Genomic DNA, 19,594 nt, shown 5'->3' on the forward strand with positions numbered 1-19,594 from the left:
AACCCTGGTACCGGGCCGTCCTCTGCTTCCGGGTCTGCCACCTCTAACCAGTGAGCCACACCACTCCAGCTACACTCATACACCCACTTAGACATCAACTGTCAGACAGATGCACACATTCACACAACCAGTCACTCACCTATACATTCACTGAGACACCCAATCACTCACATATACAGTCAGTCACGCACCCACTGAGTCAAACTTACAGGTCATTCATACACCCACTGATTCACCAATACACCTTGGTATATATATATTTAACACTCATAAACTTTTAAAAAACACTCACAGTCACTGGATGATGTCATCAGTGATGTCACCAGCGATGTCACTGACTATGTCTTGAGTGATGTAATCTGTGAGGTCATAAGCAGTGCATTGCGGGGGCATGAGTTATTGTTAGCTCAGCTAACTATAACGGCGGAATTTCTCTGGTTTTGTACAAGTGAAATGTCAGCCTAACTATAACGTTCCTGTAACCTTTGTTTTTTTCTGTGAATTTCTAATGTTTTATATATATATTGCTGCTTGTCCTCCTGTGTGCTCACCGCTGCCTGCCTCGAGAGTCTCGTCGTCGGTCGGACCACACTGGAGAAGGTCCGTAAAATGTATTGCCCTATACCCTCCTTGTAACCAAAAAAATATCCACGACGCCTTGTGTAGCTGGCCCAAAATTGATTTATTTCGGCCTAGTTCTAACTAAAAACAAACTGAACCTATCAGGATGATCACAACCTACAGCAAAGAGAGTCAAAACGTGAGAAGAATACTCAATAAATATTGGAATGTCCTCAGGAAGGACCCTGATATTGGTGGACAACTTGGAGAACATCCCCTAATGACCTATAGGAGACCACCCTCACTACAGGATAAATTGGTGAGAAGCCATTTTCAATTGAAAAAGAGAAAGGATTGGCTAACATCAAAACAGAGTGGTTTTAAAATGATGTCATTTGAGATGTCATCAGTGATGTCACTGACCATGTCATGAATGATCTAATATGTGACATCATCAGCAGTGGATTACGGGTGCGCGAAATATAGTTAGTACAACTAACTATATAGGAGCAATTTCATTGGTTTTGTATGAGTAAAATGTCAAGCTAACTATAACACCACTAAAACTTATAGTTTTTTGAGTGAATTTCAAAGGTTTTTTAAAAACGAATTCCTAACTATATAACTCCTGAAACCTATGGTTTTTTCAGTGAATATATATATATATATTCATGGAAAAAACCATAGGTTTCAGGCCTTATATAGTTAGGAATTAGCATTTAAAAAACCTTTAAAATTCACTCAAAAAACTATAGGTTGCAGGGGTGTTATAGTTAGCTGGACATTTCACTCATACAAAACCATTGAAATGGCTCCTGTACTAACTATATTTCGCGCACCCGCAATCCACTGCTGATGATGTCACATATTACATCATTCATGACATGGTCAGTGACATCACTGATGACATCACAAATGACATCACTGATGACATCACTGATGACATCATCCAGTGAATGTGGTTTGCTTCGTTATTTAAATATGCATTATATATATAGCAATTTGCATTGAAGAATGAGTGGATATATAAAAATAAATATTTGTGTGGAGGATTTAGTAGCAGTGTAATTGACTGTTTACTTGACCAATTTATAGTGTCTCACTACATATAGTGGATAGTGACTAAACTGTTTGAATATCTGTATCACTTTGTCAGTTGTTGTGTAAACTGGTTCTCCAGTTGGTTACTAGCTATGTGAAAGTATGTATTAGTTATTGATTAGTTAACTGAGTATTTGTATGGGAGAGTGAATGTGTGTGTGGTTCGGTGGGGGGTGTGTGACTGCCCAAAGATGTGTGAATATTTGATTCACTAGATATATGAAGTTAAAACTACATGTTCTAACAGTTGTTTGGGTGAGTGAATATCTTTAATGGTGTGGTGATGAGCAAATATATTTCTCAATGGTACATGTCCAACAAACTAGAAAAATAAAAGGCAGTGTATGTGTCAGTTGTTTTATATTAATAAGTATACATAAGACTCAATGATTGTGTGAGTGACTGTATGGATAACTTTATAATTGTAATAATGATTTTATAATTCACTAAGTATGACTTACTATCTAAATGAATAGATGAAGTTGTGTTTGTATAAGTGTGTAGCTAAGTAAATATGTAAGTATGATCCATTGTTTGCATAAGTGAGTAGGATGACTTCATATATGAATAGGATGTGTGCTGGTGTGTAATGTCGATTTAGGTGTATAAGTATTTTTGATAGTGTTCTATTGTTCATTGACAGCATGTATGAGTGAATCTACAGGTAAGTGATTAGATGTGTGTATACATCTAAAATCACTGAGTGCGTTTTTAGATACTTGTATTGCTGTAACAATGGATTCAAATATGATACTCTTTATTTTACAAAGAGTGATGAAAGATTTTACTAGTGTATGAAAAGGTGTATGTGATTGTCACACGGATGATGTCATCAGTGATGTCATCAGTGATGTCATTTGAGATGTCATCAGTGATGTCACTGACCATGTCATGAATGATGTAATATGTGACATCATCAGCAGTGGAATGCGGGTGCGCGAAATATAGTTAGTAAAACTAACTATATAGGAGCAATTTCAATGGTTTTGTATGAGTGAAATGTCCAGCTAACTATAACACCCCTAAAACTTATAGTTTTTTGAGTGAATTTTAAAGGTTTTTTAAATGCTAATTCCTAACTATATAAGGCCTGAAACCTATGGTTTTTTCAGTGAATTTCAAAGGTTTTTTAAATGCTAATTCCTAACTATATAAGGCCTGAAACCTATGTTTTTTTCAGCGAATTTCAAAGGTTTTTTTAATGCTAATTCCTAACTATATAAGACCTGAAAGCCCACCAGGAATCTCCAGTATGCGCCAGGAGACTGCATTGCAGAGAGGTGTAATGAAGCCACGCCCCTTTTTACACCTCTCTGCAACGCATCCCCCGTGCATGTTTGAAGAGGGGGAACTAATTCGCCTTGCATACTGGTGGCCCCTGGGGGGCAACTAGCCCACCTTGAACCTCCAGTATGCGCCAGTGGGCTGCATTGCAGAGGTGTAATGAGGCTATGCCCCTTGTTACACCTCTCTGCAACGCAGCCCCCTGGCGCGTTTGCAGAGGGGGAAATAATTCCCCTTGCATACTGGGGGTCCCTGGTGGCCAACTAGCCCACCAGGAGCCTCCAGTATGCGCCAGGGGGCTGCATTGCAGAGAGGTGTAATGAGGCCACACCCTTTTTTACACCTCTCTGCAACGCAGCCCCCGTGCATGTTTGAAGAGGGGGAACTAATTCCCCTTGCATACTGGGGGTCCCTGGGGGCCAACTAGCCCACCTGGAACCTCCACTATGCGCCAGGGGGCTGCATTGCACAGAGGTGTAATGAGGCTATGCCTCTTTTTACACCTCTCTGCAACGCAGGCCACTGGCGCGTTTGCAGAGAGGGGACTAATTCCCCTTGCATACTGGGGGTCCCTGGGTCATATCTGCCCAAACGCCGAAATTCCGAACGATTGAAAATGACTTTTCTTGAGAAACATTTGGATTTGGATTATCATGTCCTATACTTTGGAATTTTTGAAAGACTGACTTTGAGGATGCTATAAATTATCAAGTCTGCCCGAATTGTGTGGGTAAAATTGATACGTAGTCACTTTGAATAAGAATGTACTTACGTCTCGTCTAACATTTGGAAGAAATATCTAGTTGTTTTTTTTTGCAGAGTTTTATATAGCGCGAACTAGAACCGAACCGAATCAGTTATCAGAGCGCTTTACATAGCACCAGTTACGTTACATGAGGACACATTTATTTTTTTTTTTTTCATTTTAGGCACGGGGAGATTAAGTGATTTGCCCAGAATCACAGGGGGGTTTTGGCGTTATATGACAACAGGATACCGACATAACTTGAAGGAAATAAGAACGCCCTGAAGAAGTTCTGTTGTACAGAACGAAACGCGTCAGCTGGCTGTGGTACATAAACTTAAGGAAAATAAAAGCATTTGAATATGTGGGAGAGGTGTGGCGCCGCGGCCAGGGCGACTGACGCTGGAATCTGGGGACAACGGTTCGATCCCCGGCTCCGGCGGCAGGTTAGCCCAGCACCATGTGACTCTGGGCAATAGCTTGCTTAATCTTCCCGACGGCCCCCAGCGCCTAGAGACCCTTACGGGTGATTGTGCGCTTTACAAATGTGGACTTTAATATACACCAAGATTCAGCGCTTCCATAAGGACTCTAAGTGATATGATTTGATTGGACTTATTGTGCAAGTGGTGCTGTGCCAAACTTTGGAATATTCTCCACTACTCTCTATTACTTACTCCACTACTCTCCAATACTCACTCTCTACTACTCTCTCTCTACTACTCCCTCCCTACTACTCGATATCTACTACTCTCTACTACTCACTCTCTACTGCTCTACTCTCTACTACTCACTCTCTACTACTCTCTCTCTACTACTCACTCTTTACTACTCACTATCTACTACTCTCTACTACTCACTCTCTACTACTCACTCTCTACTTCTCACTCTCTACTACACTCTACTACTCACTCTCTACTACTCTCTACTACTCACTCTCTACTACTCACTCTCTACTACTCACTCTCTACTACTCACTCTCTACTACTCTCTCTCTACTACTCTCTACTACTCACTCTACTACTCACTCTCTACTACTCTCTACTACTCACTCTTTACTACTCTCTACTTCTCACTCTCTACTGCTCTCTACTACTCACTCTACTACTTACTCTCTACTACTCTCTACTACTCACTCTCTACTACTCTCTACTACTCACTCTACTATTCACTCTACTACTCTCTACTACTCACTCTCTGCTACTCTCTCTACTACTATCTACTACTCACTCTCTACTCTATTACTCACTCTCTTCTCTCTACCTCTCTACCTCTCTCTACTTCTCTCTCTACTAGTCTCTACCTCTCTACCTCTACCTCTCTACCTCTCTAACTCTACACCTCTAACTCTCTACCTCTCTCTACACACACACATATACACATATATGTATGCATATGCATTTATGTATGTGTATATATATATATATATATATATATACATACATATATAAACATATATAATCTGCATATCTATATAAATACAAATATAAAGGCATGCATACATATACATATATGCATACGTATGCATGTTATTTACATGAAAGTTTTAAAAACACTAATAAAAGCAAAGCTAACCTCATTAGAAACAGAATGGCTTTAACTTAAACGAGGGCGAGATCTATTGCATTTTCAATGCTTGCTTACTTTGGTTCCATCAAGAAGGCATTCAGATGTGTCACACATTTGCCATAAATTCTGAATGTTAGCACTCTAGTTGCTCATTAGATCACTGTAGTAAAGCTACTGCTCACCAGGGAAGTCTGCTGCTAATCATACTTTCTATGGCAAAATGAACCCCCTCATTTTGTTCCTTTTCAAATTAAATGTTTTCAGACTTACCACTTCATTCCAATCAAGATGGCTTCTGGTGTGCCATACTTTTGTCATAAGTAAGACTGTTAGCGCTCTAGTTGTTCTTTAGAACACTCTGGGACATTCTGTCATTGGGCTATACTTGGGCTACATCTGGGTGATATTTGGGCTACATTTGGGCTCTTTTGTCTCTGGTGGCCATCTTGGGAGACTGCATGTCAGAATTTTTTAATGAAATAGAAGAGGATTTGGGAAGTCACTTAAAATGTGCCCTAATTTTTCTTTCTGCAGCACTAATAATAATTTCTATGGCAAAATATACCCCCTCATTTTGTTCCTTTTTAAATTAAATGTTTTAAGAGTTACCACTTTATTCCAATCAAGATGGCTTCAGGTGTGCCATACCTTTGTAATAAGTAGGACTGTTAGCGCTCTAGTTGTTCTTTAGAACACTCTAGGAGGCTGCAGTAGAACACAAAGGAATCAACTGACAGTCTCTGTCCTTGTTGGATGTGCATGTTTTACTGAGAATGTCAGACTTCATGCTCACATGACTGAGAAAGATAATGTGAATTTACAGACAATATACTTTCAGTTTAGCTTATAGATCCCCTTCCAAACCACTGTGGGAAAAGTATGAGATAATAGTTTTCTTTCAAACATGATTCATGATATCCCAGCAGAAGGCTTTTTCACATGGTAAAATCACCTTAGAACACACCACAATTCCTAAAATGAGTATGGTACCATCAACAAATGATTTATATTGTAACTAAAGTCCTAAAACCCTCTATTAACTACAATGCTTTTTAATGATGTGCTATCATGTATATTGGTCCCAAGATGGCTGCCAACACTTCTTGGATGAAGTGCTGACAGCCAATCAGATCTCACGATGAGATGTGTGGTTAGGCTCCGCCCAGATATATATGTGTTTTTGAAGTTAATTTTCATAAAAACCACTGGAGCAATGTTCACCAAATATAGCAAAGGCCCTTCTGCGTACCAGTCCCTACAATTTTGCCAAGTTTGGTGTAATTCCGTTCAGCGGTTCGGGCTGTAGCCTTGTCAGAACGTCCTATAGAAATTAACATGGGGAAAACACGTTTTGGGACCCCCCTTTTTTCTCAGCCCCCACTTCACGAATCCCCCCGAAACTTTTAGGGAAGGAGCGCAGCGGAGCTGGACAAAATTTTTGAAAATTACACGCAAATTCCTCAACCGGCGCCAAAGTTATTCCCAATAGAATGTTGCAGATTTCCTATGGTAGCTAGGTCCTAACTATATATAGGTAATATATATATATATAAATATATATATATATATATATATATATATATATAAATATATATATATATATATATATATATATATATGCAACCAGGTCCTGCAACACTCATCCACTGTCCCCTCAGGACTCGAAGGGAAAAAAAACAGGTACAGACCACAAGTTGGCTCGTGAAAAATCAGGTGCTGTTTATTTTCACCACGACCTCCTTATATATATATATATATATATATATATATATATATATATATATATATATATATATATATATATATATATATATTATACTGTGTTGTACTAATGACCACGTCAGACAAGATTACATTAGTGGCCACCCTATGCAAATTAGTAGCAGTAATCACCTCACTGTAACAGGCACAGTTGTCAGCAGTAATATAAAAAAGGTTTTGTCCTTTGCCTTAGTTAGTACAACACTAATAATAATAGTAGGTCATGATGATTGTAATTGAACATAAGTAGCTCCTATTACACAAAAGGTTGGAGACCCCTAATTTAGACTTTTTTATCAGCAGGTTACTATTAGCTTTGCAAATTACTTAAATGTGGTTCAAAATGCTAAGTGATATTCATTTTTTTAAATTTATTTTCATGAGTCATTTTACCAAGGTCAGAATATAAGATAGAAAATACAAACAAAACACAGCATACATGCAGGCAGAATTTCTTAAAAGCGCTTTCTGTGTCAGAAGTCATAGGATCTTTTGCTTTTATTATGTACCAAGGTCAGGATTTTAATGCACAGTTTTAATGGTTTTAAAATTATGTGTGTGTATATGTTATGCTTTTATGACCATATTTATAACTCAAATAAAACAAATTGATTTATGATTGAGTGACATCATTGGTTGGCTGCATGGTTGAGTATAGTCTGAATAAAGTGCTTTGGTGACGGCAAAGTATCATGTTAAACAATAAGACACCATTGTATACCTCTCCACGATGCTTGCCTATAATATGCACTCTGAGAAATTCCACAGAATTTTCATTTTTCGTGCAGATTAAAGCTCCTGCTTATCTGCTACACTGGGCGGGTGCTTGATAGGTGCTGGGAGGGGCACAGTGAGTGTGGAAGTGGGCAGGAGAGGATATGACCTGGCAGGACGGTGTTCTGTCGCAAGGGGACAGCGTGGAGACAGCGATCCGGACATGATGCACTTGCAGCCCAAGCCTAAACCAATTTTACCACCCGCATTTTGGATCTGGTTAAATCGGGTCTGGTGCTTTTGCACCCGGTAAATCTGGTTGTAGGGACACCCGTCAAGTTTCGCTATGTCCAGTTTGTAATCAAAGACAAAATGTATATGTATTCTTCCATACACTTTTGCCAGCACAAAACAGAGATGTTTTAATCCGTTTTAAGAAAAGTGGTAGTTGTAATGTACAAACAGCTGAATTTTTCTAAATATTACTATTGGCAAAGCTCTATCAGTTGAATGTTTTCAGTGTGACCCAGCACGGATGTGACCATATGACCTTATGTCACACAAAGTTCCAATGCTTCACTATCTGCTTATTACACAGATGACCTTACGTTATGCAGAGTTCGCATGCTTCACCATCTACTGATAATACAGAAGACCTTACATCTTGAAAAGTTCTAAGGCTTCACCATCTCCTGCTAATGCAGTAATCCTTACATCATGTAAAGTTCCCATGCTTTACCATCTACTGATAATACATATGACCTTGTGTCATGCAAAAATCCCATATTTCATGAGCTAACATTTCCTGTGGTCCACCATCTGCTGATAGTACAGATAGCCTTCCATCATGTAAAGTCTCCATACTTCACCATCTACTAATAATACGCATGACCTTGCTTCATGCAATGTTCCCATATATTACCATCTATTGATAATACAGATGACCTACCTGTACCTGTCAAAGTTCTCATACTTCATTATCAACTGATAATACAGATGACCTTACATCATGCAAAGTTCTCAACTTCATTAACTACTGATAATAGAGCACACCATCCACTCAACTACTAGCTTGAGATCAACAGTTAGTTCCCAATCTACATGCTTCCTCAAATGAGGATACTCTGATCAAGTAACTGACTGGAAGATCAGAATTTCATTTGTATCCCTGTTTCGTACACTGTACTGCACCTGTTTTATTCCTACTGCCCATTCAATATAATTATGAGCATTTATTTCCTATACTGAGCCTCCTTCTTTGTCAGTGTTGCCACATGCTATTTAATTATGTTTTATTCGCGCAGCAGCTGGCGGCTTGCATGAAGTGGTGGGTCTCGAGGGCATTCTTAAAAGACAGAAGGGTGAGGAGATGTCAAGTGGATGGTGGCTTTATAATGTCTGTGCGCTGCCTCAACTTTGGGGAGGAGGGGTGTAGGCGCTAGTGGTGGAGATTGATGATTGATCAAATGTTTTGGAAAGATGTGTAGAGGCACATTTTGTTCCATTGTAAAAACAGCCCCATAAAGAAGTTTTTGGATGATCCAGAAAACAACATTTCTTTCTCTTGCAAATGGGGTGTAGTCAAGGCTCTATTTTGCGCTTATGACACAGGTGCATTGGCAAAGGATTGAGTTGTCGAAGCCAGCAATGTTTGAGCATTCTGAAGGTATTCAACCTAGTACTCAAGAAGTATATTCCATGGAGCATTGGTGTACTGCAGCTTTTCCAATGCATTTTAATATAAATGGTACTGAATTCTTGTTAGCACATCTAAGGGTTAATAGAATGTAATGTGTAGCTACCCTTCTGTGTCTGAAGAACTGCAAGATGGTTGTTGTGCATACAGAATACATACTCAGCTCTGTTTAACAATAGAAAGTTACTGTATACATGGAATTCAGATCCTTGATCTGCATAGGTTCTAAATACCTATGTATTCTGCATTCTGCTAATGGCTGGTGACCAGCAGGATCATGGAACTTTATAAAGCCTTCAACATAGGAGGGTGTGATCAAATGTTTTCACAAAACAGCAGGGCTGGATTTGGGACGTCCTACACCAGAATTGTAGAAATTTATGGCAGTGCAATGTACGGATCGTCCTATGGATGAATCATGTGACCCTCTGCTGACTCAATATAGTCACATCATACTAAGCCATTATAATCCTATTTCAAATGTGAAAAAACACACTCCTGAATTTAAGAATGGTCAGTATCAGTTATTATCAGTGTTTGGTACAAAACGAAAGGTCTTGTAAACAAAATGGTGCAGTTCTTGGTTAGCTAAGGTACCTCGCAATCTAGAAACTTCCCTGAATAAAAATAGAAAATAATTGCCAAAATACATTTATTGTGAGTAAACTAGTGATTTATATAGACAGGCTCCAGGAAATGCTTAAGTCATTCAAAGCCATTTTTCAACTAAAGTACATTGATAGGCAGCTTCAAATGCTGCAGGATTGTTGTGACAATTTAAACAGCTATTTGTGTAGAAAAAGTCAGAATTTTCAGCTTCACACCGCTGCTCAAACACGTTAAGCTTGTTCAAGGGGCAACACGTAGAAAAAGTCAGAATTGGCAGGGTGACACTGCTGCTCAAACACATGTTTAGATTGTGCCAGGGGCAAAACGCAGAACAGAGCTACATTTATTTAGATTGGCCTGCTGTTGCTTTATGCCCTCTGCTGGCGCACAAATAGGCTGTCTTGGTGCAGAGGTGAGTGTGGGCTGTGTAGCACAGTATTTATACAGAAAGCATACCCTCCAGTATAAATTCTTATGCCTAGACAAGCACAGAAGAATCCTATCCACTGAATGTGTGCTATACAGTGCAGCATACAGGCAATTTGTGTTTGTTTTGAGAAATAAACATCTTTCCCCTTGTTAGTTTCTGCTTTAAGGATGCAATAGATTTTGACTGAACGCCCAGTCTGGCAATGTTAATAGATTGGACTTTATATCAAAAGCAATGGGCTTTGTAATGATCAGCCCCAGAAATAACCCAGTACGGCTCCTTTGATGCAATGCAATGCAAAGCAGCACTAAGAGTTGTTTGCCCTAAAAATAAAAGGCTCATTTCCATATAAAAATATATTTTGAGCTATATAGTAAATGCACCTAGGTGACTTTGTGTTGCTGCTTTTTGCTGGTGCAATGCTTTAGTAGCTCTGGATCTGTGTCTTTATGCTATGCTAAGGCAGCCAAAAAACACCCACTTCCTAAACAAAAAGATATACCTCTGGAATTATAAAGTCATTCTTACAGCGAAGTAAAGACACATTGACTGTCAATTATACGCTACAAGTGATGATGCATTGAGCCTGACAAAATACCACTTGATGCTCCATTAACAAACCTGAATGGAAGCACAAATGTGTCAATGTTTCCATTAGCAAAATGCCATGCCCTCGATCGACAGTCATTCTAAGCAATTGCAATCTATGAAAAACACATACAAGTCAGTGACAGAGAGGGAGTGACCAAAACCCCCCTCTCATTCTGTACTTGTAATTATACAACTTTGAAGTAGTGACGACATGTTATTCTTTAGGCAGGTACAGCGTTGTAGCATGACCGACAAATGGGAATTCTAATTAAGCTTTATTTGTATACAGTCAGAAAACATAAGTATCTTCGTCTGGGTTACTAAAAAATAATTAGGTATAAAATGTGAAATGAAAAGATGACGAAAATGAACACAATGAAACGGAAGAGTGTAATCATTAATAAATGTATCAGTTAACCAGAAACCGTTTTAATGAGAAAAACTTTAATGCTTGTTTAGCTTTTGTGGCAGGAGTTAAAGAATAATCATTGATACCATGATATTAAGAAAAAAATCAGCTATTCTCAAACAAAAACATTAAATTATGTGTCATTACTTAATTCTCCTCCTCAACATACTCTTACTTTCTTCTGAAATTCACAAATATTCAGACAAGTATGCATGAAAGGATGCGTAGTTGAATGGGTGCTATGATGCCATCTCAGTCCTCACCCAATCCTCGCTCCTCCATGTTTGCTTTATTTTGCCTTTATCAGTTCCCTCCCACCTTGCCTACATCCTACCTTCTTATTGTGTTGCTTGTTGGAAGTGTTTTGATCCACGTCTGCTTACCATTACAGGGATACCAGTCTCCCACGTTTCCACAGACGCTGCAAGGGGTCCTGGTAGTTTTTGACATTGTAGCCATCATGTATCTTCTCAAAGACTGGCAAGCAATATTTCAATTGCTTGATTTATGACTGTAAAGATTGCTAGAAACTTCAGCAATCTGATCAATCCGATTCTGATGTGCTGTAGAGTGGAGACCTGCATTCCATGTATCCTACCTAATGTTAGAGAGATGCTAACACTGAACCAGTACTGAAGAAAGGTGTGTTTTCTTTGTCTCTCTTTCTCATCCCTAAACCCCATTTTCACCAGATTTCCTTGTCCAGTAGCAAGTTTCTTCTCTATTTGTCCAGAGAATCTGGGAAGGTGGTTGATGGCACAATTTCGGAAACCTGTAAGATTTCCTGTTATTTCTAAGCTACATTTCAAAGGAAGTGCAGATCTATAAAGCTGTTCCCTATCTCACTTATTGTTCAACATTCATACCAGATCATTGATGCAAGTGTTTACAGGTCTATGACTTGTGTTTTTCTCTATGAAATTGAGACCCGGGTGTGAGTTAAATGTTAACTTTACAAAATGATCCAGGGGATTTGGTGCCCTCCGACAGAACATATGTCTTAAAATTTATGTCAGCCTGAAATCCCACAATATTTGCTTGACATGTGTATTATAGTCACAAAAGTGCAGGAACAATCATCTGTTTATTTAGGCAAATACAAGAAGCTCCCTCGTTGAACCAGCACAAGAGGCCACAGGAAGGTGAAAGATTGTTATAAGTGGCCTCAAAATAACCGTATGGGAAAGGGAGAGGAAAAGAAAAAAGATATTCTTTGCTTCAGTTCCATATACTTATGTACTACTGCTGTTTGTAGGAACCCTACATCAGACACTAAACATCCGTCTCAGGTGAACACTAATCGTCCTTTTGAGAAAAAAACATTCTAAATCCTACAATCTTCCTATTAAGAAAAGTGATCTTAAACAATCAGAAGGTGTCATAAGACTGCATTGAATTGCAAATCTTGTAATGAGCATTTGCAATTTTCAGTTAAATTCTCAGTAATATCAGTCCCTACTTAAAAATGTGTGTAATACAAAAGATTACATTGCATTATTTTGTGAAGCAGGCATGCTAAAGGTGAATTCAAAACGCATGGGAAGCCAAAAAGTATTTGATTACCTGTTCCGCTAACAGCGAAGCAAGACTTGAATATGCGTCTGCAAATTGTGGACCAAATTTTATGGAATCTCTAAGTAAGGCCACTGCTTCATCCTTTTTGCCTTGGGACCTGCAGATCATAACAGTAAATTAATATTTTCAAATTTTTTTGTCCAGTTGTAAATTATGTGATTTAAATATTGGCCTTTTAGTTCTTCAATGTATGCACGCACATCTTAAATGTTACAATCCTTTCTGTATTCTGGTGGACCAAGAACAACAATTGTAATGTAGAATTTTTCAGATTACATCAATCAAGTAAGTTATCTGAGGTTTCGAGAAAGTTATTAACATAAGAACACATTCACTGAAATAATAGATTCGCTCCTAAAAGGCACATATATTAAACATCATTACATTATTCAATACCAACCCAATTCTTAAGTTTATTTATATGTTTGTACATATGTTGTCTTTGATATACTGCGCTTTTATGATTTGAAAATTTTAAATCGAATAAAGCATATCTTGACGTGACTTGTCAATACCAACCCAAATGTTTCTTTATTGTAAAAACAATCAAATGTAAATTATTTTAAGATTCATCAACTTTACCATACATCATTATATTTTCTGACTTCATCTTTGACAGAACTTCTTATCTTTAACATACAATATCCATATTTCGGAACATAGTTCCTAAATAATGGCTCCACAATCACACACCTGCGGCCATTTAACCCCTGCACCCGGTTAAGCCCCTGTTAGTAGGCACCACTCTTGTACGCCTAAGATTCATCCTATTTACATTTTATTTTCTCAGCCAGCAGTACTCCGTGTGAGCAAAGGGGGATCCTTGCTGGCGCCTGCAAAATCACTGTGCGATTACCTGGGGGTTCTGTGATGGGTCCTGGGGACTCTTGTGGGAGTGGTCAAAATGTCTCGGGGGATTGACAGACTAAATTATTTTTTATTTTTGCCCCTAGTTTGGTCTCTCTGGGACCTGCCAGAAGGGCCAGGAGTGAGGATACCCATAATTGCCCCCTACAACTTCCATTTTATTTTTAAGTTTCAGTACACAGAGACAGTGTCCCCGTGTCCTGTAATAGTGGCTGAAACATTTTCTTCCATGTTATGGTCAGCCAATGAGAGTGCTTGGTGTCTCAGGACACAGGTTTCCCAGGGGTGTGCCATGTGACTGAAGAGACTGACGGGGAAACAACTTTAAACCAATTAAAATGCTCTAATTTTTTCATCTGAGGTCCTGCTGGACACCTGCAGTAGTCCAGTGGGACCAATCATCAAGATATTACTATTTTTTTAAAGCCTAATTTCTCAAAATGCACCTTGTGGCCAACAGGTCCCACTAAGGCAACCAACTCCATGCCTCACAAGGCCTTCAGTCGTGCGCAATGGAAGTTGGCCCCAAGACCTTTTATAAAGGGGAGGTGGCCATGCGGTTCCCCTCCTCTAGCCTCATTAAGCTATGGGGACCCCATCTCCCAGATCCGTATATACTGGAAAGGAGAGGGGCATGTGGGACCCTCCCTGAGCTTTATTAGGCCCTAGGGACCCCATCCCCAAGGGCTGTTTTTTTTCTCAAGGAAAGGGGGGCCAAGTGGCCCCCTCCTCATGCATTTCAAGACCCAGGTACTCCATCCCCTATGCGGCCCTAGCCAGCTCCTTGCATTCTGTGGGAGCCTGCATTGAGGGCAGGGAGACAGATCAAAAGTCTGTTCTCAGCTGGTGGTAGCATTTTTAAAGCTCCCACCTGCTGGGAGCAGACTTTGAGTTTTCTCTTATTGGGGTTGAGTCTTAAAAATTTTCCTACTGGGGTTGGGCTCCTAGACAGACAGCATGAGAGCCGGCCCCAAGGAATGCGGTCCCCAGGGCCATTAATGGCTCAGGTAGGGAGCCAAGTGGCCACCTCCCTTTTAAGAAGTTTAGCAGCCCCTGGGCACGGGGTCCCCAGGGTCTTTAAAGCTTTGGCAGAGAGGCCGAGCCCTTAAAAATACAGTGGGCCCGAGGGATGGGATTATATATATGTTCATATATAAATAACGCAAGAAAGAGTGAACCTAAGTGATCAAAGAAAACCCATCACTCCGTTTAAACCAAAATCAAAATATATTCCACTGGCAACACGTGATGGGCTCGATGCATTCAGTGAAGCTGTGGTGAAGAAAATAAAGAAACTGGCCCGTGTAAACAATGAAAGAGAGAAAAAATATACTAGCCAAGAGAGAAAACTGAACCAATTGGTAAAAAAACTACAGAATGCTGAGCTGGTAATTCGCAACTCTGACAAGGGAGGAAATATCGTGCTATGGCCAATTGCGAGTTACCTCCATGAAGCATATAGACAGTTAAATGATATGAATTGTTACAGAAGAAGTAATCCGCAAAAATATAGAACAATGTTGGAGCATCTGAACAAAAACCTGGTAGCCTGGAAAGGAGTAGGGATGTTAAGTGGTGATGAATTCAAGTACATAAAACAAGATCACCCACTGACCCCATATATATACTTCATCCCAAAGGTCCACAAGAGTTTAACTGAACCGCCGGGAAGACCAATTATCTCGGCATGTGGTGGACCTTTGGAAAATTTATCAAAGTATATAGACTATTTTCTACAGGCACACATGAAATCATTAAATTCATATGTCCAGGACACAAGTGATTTTTTGCGGAAACTAAACGACAGAGTGGAAATCGGACTATCTTCTGGTAACATTGGATGTAAGCTCCCTATATACATGTATTAAACATAGGGATGGCCTTCGAGCATGTGAATACTATCTTAGCAGAAGGCCTATGGAACTCTCTAATCACACAAAAATGCTTCTGGAAATGCTTACATTCTGTTTGGAAAACAATTATTTTATGTTTAATGATCAATTTTTCCAACAGGTTCAGGGTGTAGCCATGGGGGCCAGTTTCTCCCCTAGCTATGCGTGCCTCTTTATGGGGTGGTGGGAGGAACTGGTCCTCAGGCGAAAGTATTTGCACTATTGCACATCCAACATAGTCTCTTGGCTTCGTTTTATTGATGATCTTTTTATTGTGTGGCATGGATCTGAGGACAGTGTTTTAAATTTTATACAGGAAATAAATGCAAATGATCTTAATTTGAATTTTACTTCTAGTATTAGCAAGGAATCGGTGACATTTTTAGATGTGCAGGTTTTTTTAAAAAGTAATGTTCTTAGTACTACCCTTTTTAGAAAACCGACAGCTGGTAACACACTGTTACATGCGACAAGCGCCCATCCGCAACACCTGATCAAATCAATCCCATACGGCGAAATGCTTCGCATTCGCCGTATTTGTAGTGATGATAGGGATATGATCAAGAAACAGCAAGAGAGCTTAAATAGATTTGTGGAAAGAGGCTACAGCACAAGAACAGTTGAAACAGCCATTAGAAAGTCCCGACAAAAAGCTAGAAGTGATCTCCTCAAATATACCCCCAAAGACAAAAGAATCCAGAGTGTAGACACCAATACAGTTCGGTTAGTTCTGACTTATTCCAAACAAGAGAGGGAATTAAGGAATATAGTTAGACGCAATTGGCATTTTATACAAGATGACCCTACTATTGGGGAATTGATGCCCGCCAATCCATCAATAACATATCGTAAAGGTATGAGCCTGGGCTCAATTTTAACTAAGAAAAGTCAGGAATGCCTGAAAAAAGAGCCCAGCCGACCTGTTAGTAGGGGATTCTACAAATGCTTTGCATGTAAGGCATGCCAACATGGGGTGAACACTAAGCAATATACTACAGTCATCCCAAAGGCAACTCGAGAAATCAAACAATTGCTTACATGTAAAACCGAATATTGTATATATGTTTTAGAATGTGAATGTCATTTTAAGTATGTTGGCAGCACCAAGTTGCCGGTTCATAAAAGAATCCTGCAACATTTGCGTGCTATAACGAACAAAGATCAAAATTATCCAGTTGCCAGACACTTTGAGGCATGTCATAACAGTAAGACCCAAGGATTAAAATATTATGCAATTGAATCTATCCCGATAACAAAGAGAGGAGGGGATAGGGAGGCCAACATGCGAAGAACTGAAACAAATTACATTCTGGAATTCGACTCTAAGTGGCCCGGAGGTCTTAATACTACAGAGGACCTCCACACATATTTATAAACAGAGGGCACGGGGGTTGTCAGAATGGAATAATTAGATATGTATCACTCTGTAAGCCTTTTTGGAACAAGTTTTTAGATTAGGATATTGAATTGCGTATTTTGCACATATTTTGTACCAACTGTATATTTATTTCCCCCTTTTTCCTTTTTATTAGAGGATTAGGAATATATGCTGGTGTACAACATTTCACAATAGGTGACCTACAGTTAATATAAGCCGACCTCTAAACATTAGGGTAGTTTTATCCATATGTATTTTAGATTGTTTGGTTTTATTATGTCACCGATATCCTCGTCTGATATATTGAATTTGTTCTTGTATTGTGCTAGTATTCTTTTATCTGTTTTTATCATTAAACATGGTTTTTACAGATGAATAGAATAGTGATATGTAATTAATTGATTCGTATATTGCATTGATTTTTTCCTGTTGAAATACTGCCCTTTTTGTAAGATTATGAAATACCTGACTCCTCTTCCCCGAAAGTCCCCAATGAAATTGAATTATCAGTAGAAACTCCACCAGTAGTAGTATAATACTTTTGGAGGTTTCATTAATTAAATCTTTTAGTAAGCATTAAGCATGAGTCACTTTACCCTCATTGTACTGTTGCACCAAGTCACTTTAACTTGATCATAGAAGGGGATCCTTCTATGTATGATACAATGTGTATGTTTTCCAATCGGATACATGGCACCTCTAGGTGATAGTAAGGCGACTGTATATATGGGGATGTGTTTGTTCTTATATATGTGAGTAAAACTTGTTGGTTTGATAGCACGTGACCTATAGCATGCATATACAAACTCCTGTGCAATTGACTAAGAGCAAATAATTCTCTTTTTTCTAAAAAGTTTTTGTATAACTTAGACACTTTGTGGTGAGCACTTTGTTTTGCATTTAGGCATCTTTTATGTAAACACATGTCAAACACATTTAGTATGAACTATTAAGCTACGGGATATAGACTGGATATGTAAGAAGAATAAGAATTCTATAAACTTTGCAATGGTACTGCCCGTAATAATGAGCTTATCTCAATGGAGGTGAATTATGAAATGTTTTTTGCACAAAGGATTTACTGTATTCATACAGATAGAAATTGTGGCAATATAATTCAAAGACATTAAGGGTATTAAAACCGTCAGTATTTTTTCATTGTCTATTCCTGACATGTGATGCACTAGCACTTTAAAAATGGGCTGAAAATTATGTATCGTCATGTGACCAAGGCCGCAGGGACGGCCGAAACGCGTCATGACTGAGCTGTTTGTTGGATAATAAATAGCATACTGCACAAGAGATGGTCCATGCCTTGTTATTCACTGCACTGGTGGAGCGCTGCGAGGTATTGCAGATATAAATAAATAAATATATATATATATATATATATATATATATATATATATATATATATATATATATATATATATATATATAAATATATATATATATGGTTGCACGTTTCTGTGTCCAAATATCGGTTTCAGAAAAAAGATTGGCTGGTATCCGATTTATAGATTTATTAACACCAAACCCCCCTCACCCTTTACAGACGCGTTTCGCCTTAACAGGCTTCGTCAGTGCACATGAGTGCATGGTGTCAATAGGAGGGATCTCCTGACTCCCAAATTGAAAATAGAGGCACCTGAGGAGGTACGAATGATAACGGAATTCAACACCAAATCAGGAGAAATAGTAAACATCTTCCAAAAACACTGGCATATACTGACTGCTGACAAAGTTCTTAAAAAGAATCTGCCAAGAAGACCGTTAATCACACACAAGAGGTGTCCTTCTTTGGCAGATCATCTGGTCCACAGCCATTTCAAGACATCGGTCCAACCCATCAAAGTGTCAAATGTAGTTGTTTTTTTTCCGTGTTTTAAGTGTAAGGCATGCAGATTCAGTGGCAAAATGTTGGAATATCCCAATCGCACAGGCGAGAAAAAACCCAATATAAAAATAAAACAGTTGCTCAATTGTAATTCAGAGTATACTGTATACTGCCTGACCTGTCCTTGCAAGCTGCGATACATCGGCAGCACTATAAAACCAGCAAAACTGAGAATTCTTGAACACATGCGGGCAATTACAAATAAAGATAAATCTTATCCTGTTGCCCGACACTTTGCTGAATACCATCAAAGCAAGTGGGAAAAACTCAGTTTTTACTGCATGGATCAGGTACCCAAACTAGAACGAGGTGGTGACAGGGAAAAGTCCCTACGTATCCTGGAGTCAAAGCACATCATCAGTTCAAAAACCATGACTCCATGGGGGCTGAATAATAATGAAGAACTGTGGGTTCATCTATAGGTCCTGTGCAATCACTAAGAGGTGGTAATAGAAACATGCCCTGAATAGATATTTTCTTGTTTTCAAATCTGTTAGTCCTTACCAGAACAAACT

The 19,594-nt window shown here is 39.0% G+C and overlaps 1 protein-coding gene across 1 annotated transcript in view; it reads right to left on the minus strand.

The window, feature by feature from the left end:
• The window catches only part of TMTC1 (transmembrane O-mannosyltransferase targeting cadherins 1), a 1,403,473-nt gene that overhangs the window by 168,850 nt on the left and 1,215,029 nt on the right, over window positions 1-19,594 (minus strand). The window contains exon 13 of the mRNA XM_078673764.1: window positions 13,034-13,142. Within this exon, the coding sequence (XP_078529890.1) occupies window positions 13,034-13,142 (109 nt within the window). The remainder of the gene's footprint in view (window positions 1-13,033; window positions 13,143-19,594) is intronic.

The sequence above is a fragment of the Lissotriton helveticus genome, chromosome 1_1 (assembly GCF_964261635.1).
Source record: "Lissotriton helveticus chromosome 1_1, aLisHel1.1, whole genome shotgun sequence".
Classification (NCBI taxonomy): domain Eukaryota; kingdom Metazoa; phylum Chordata; class Amphibia; order Caudata; family Salamandridae; genus Lissotriton; species Lissotriton helveticus.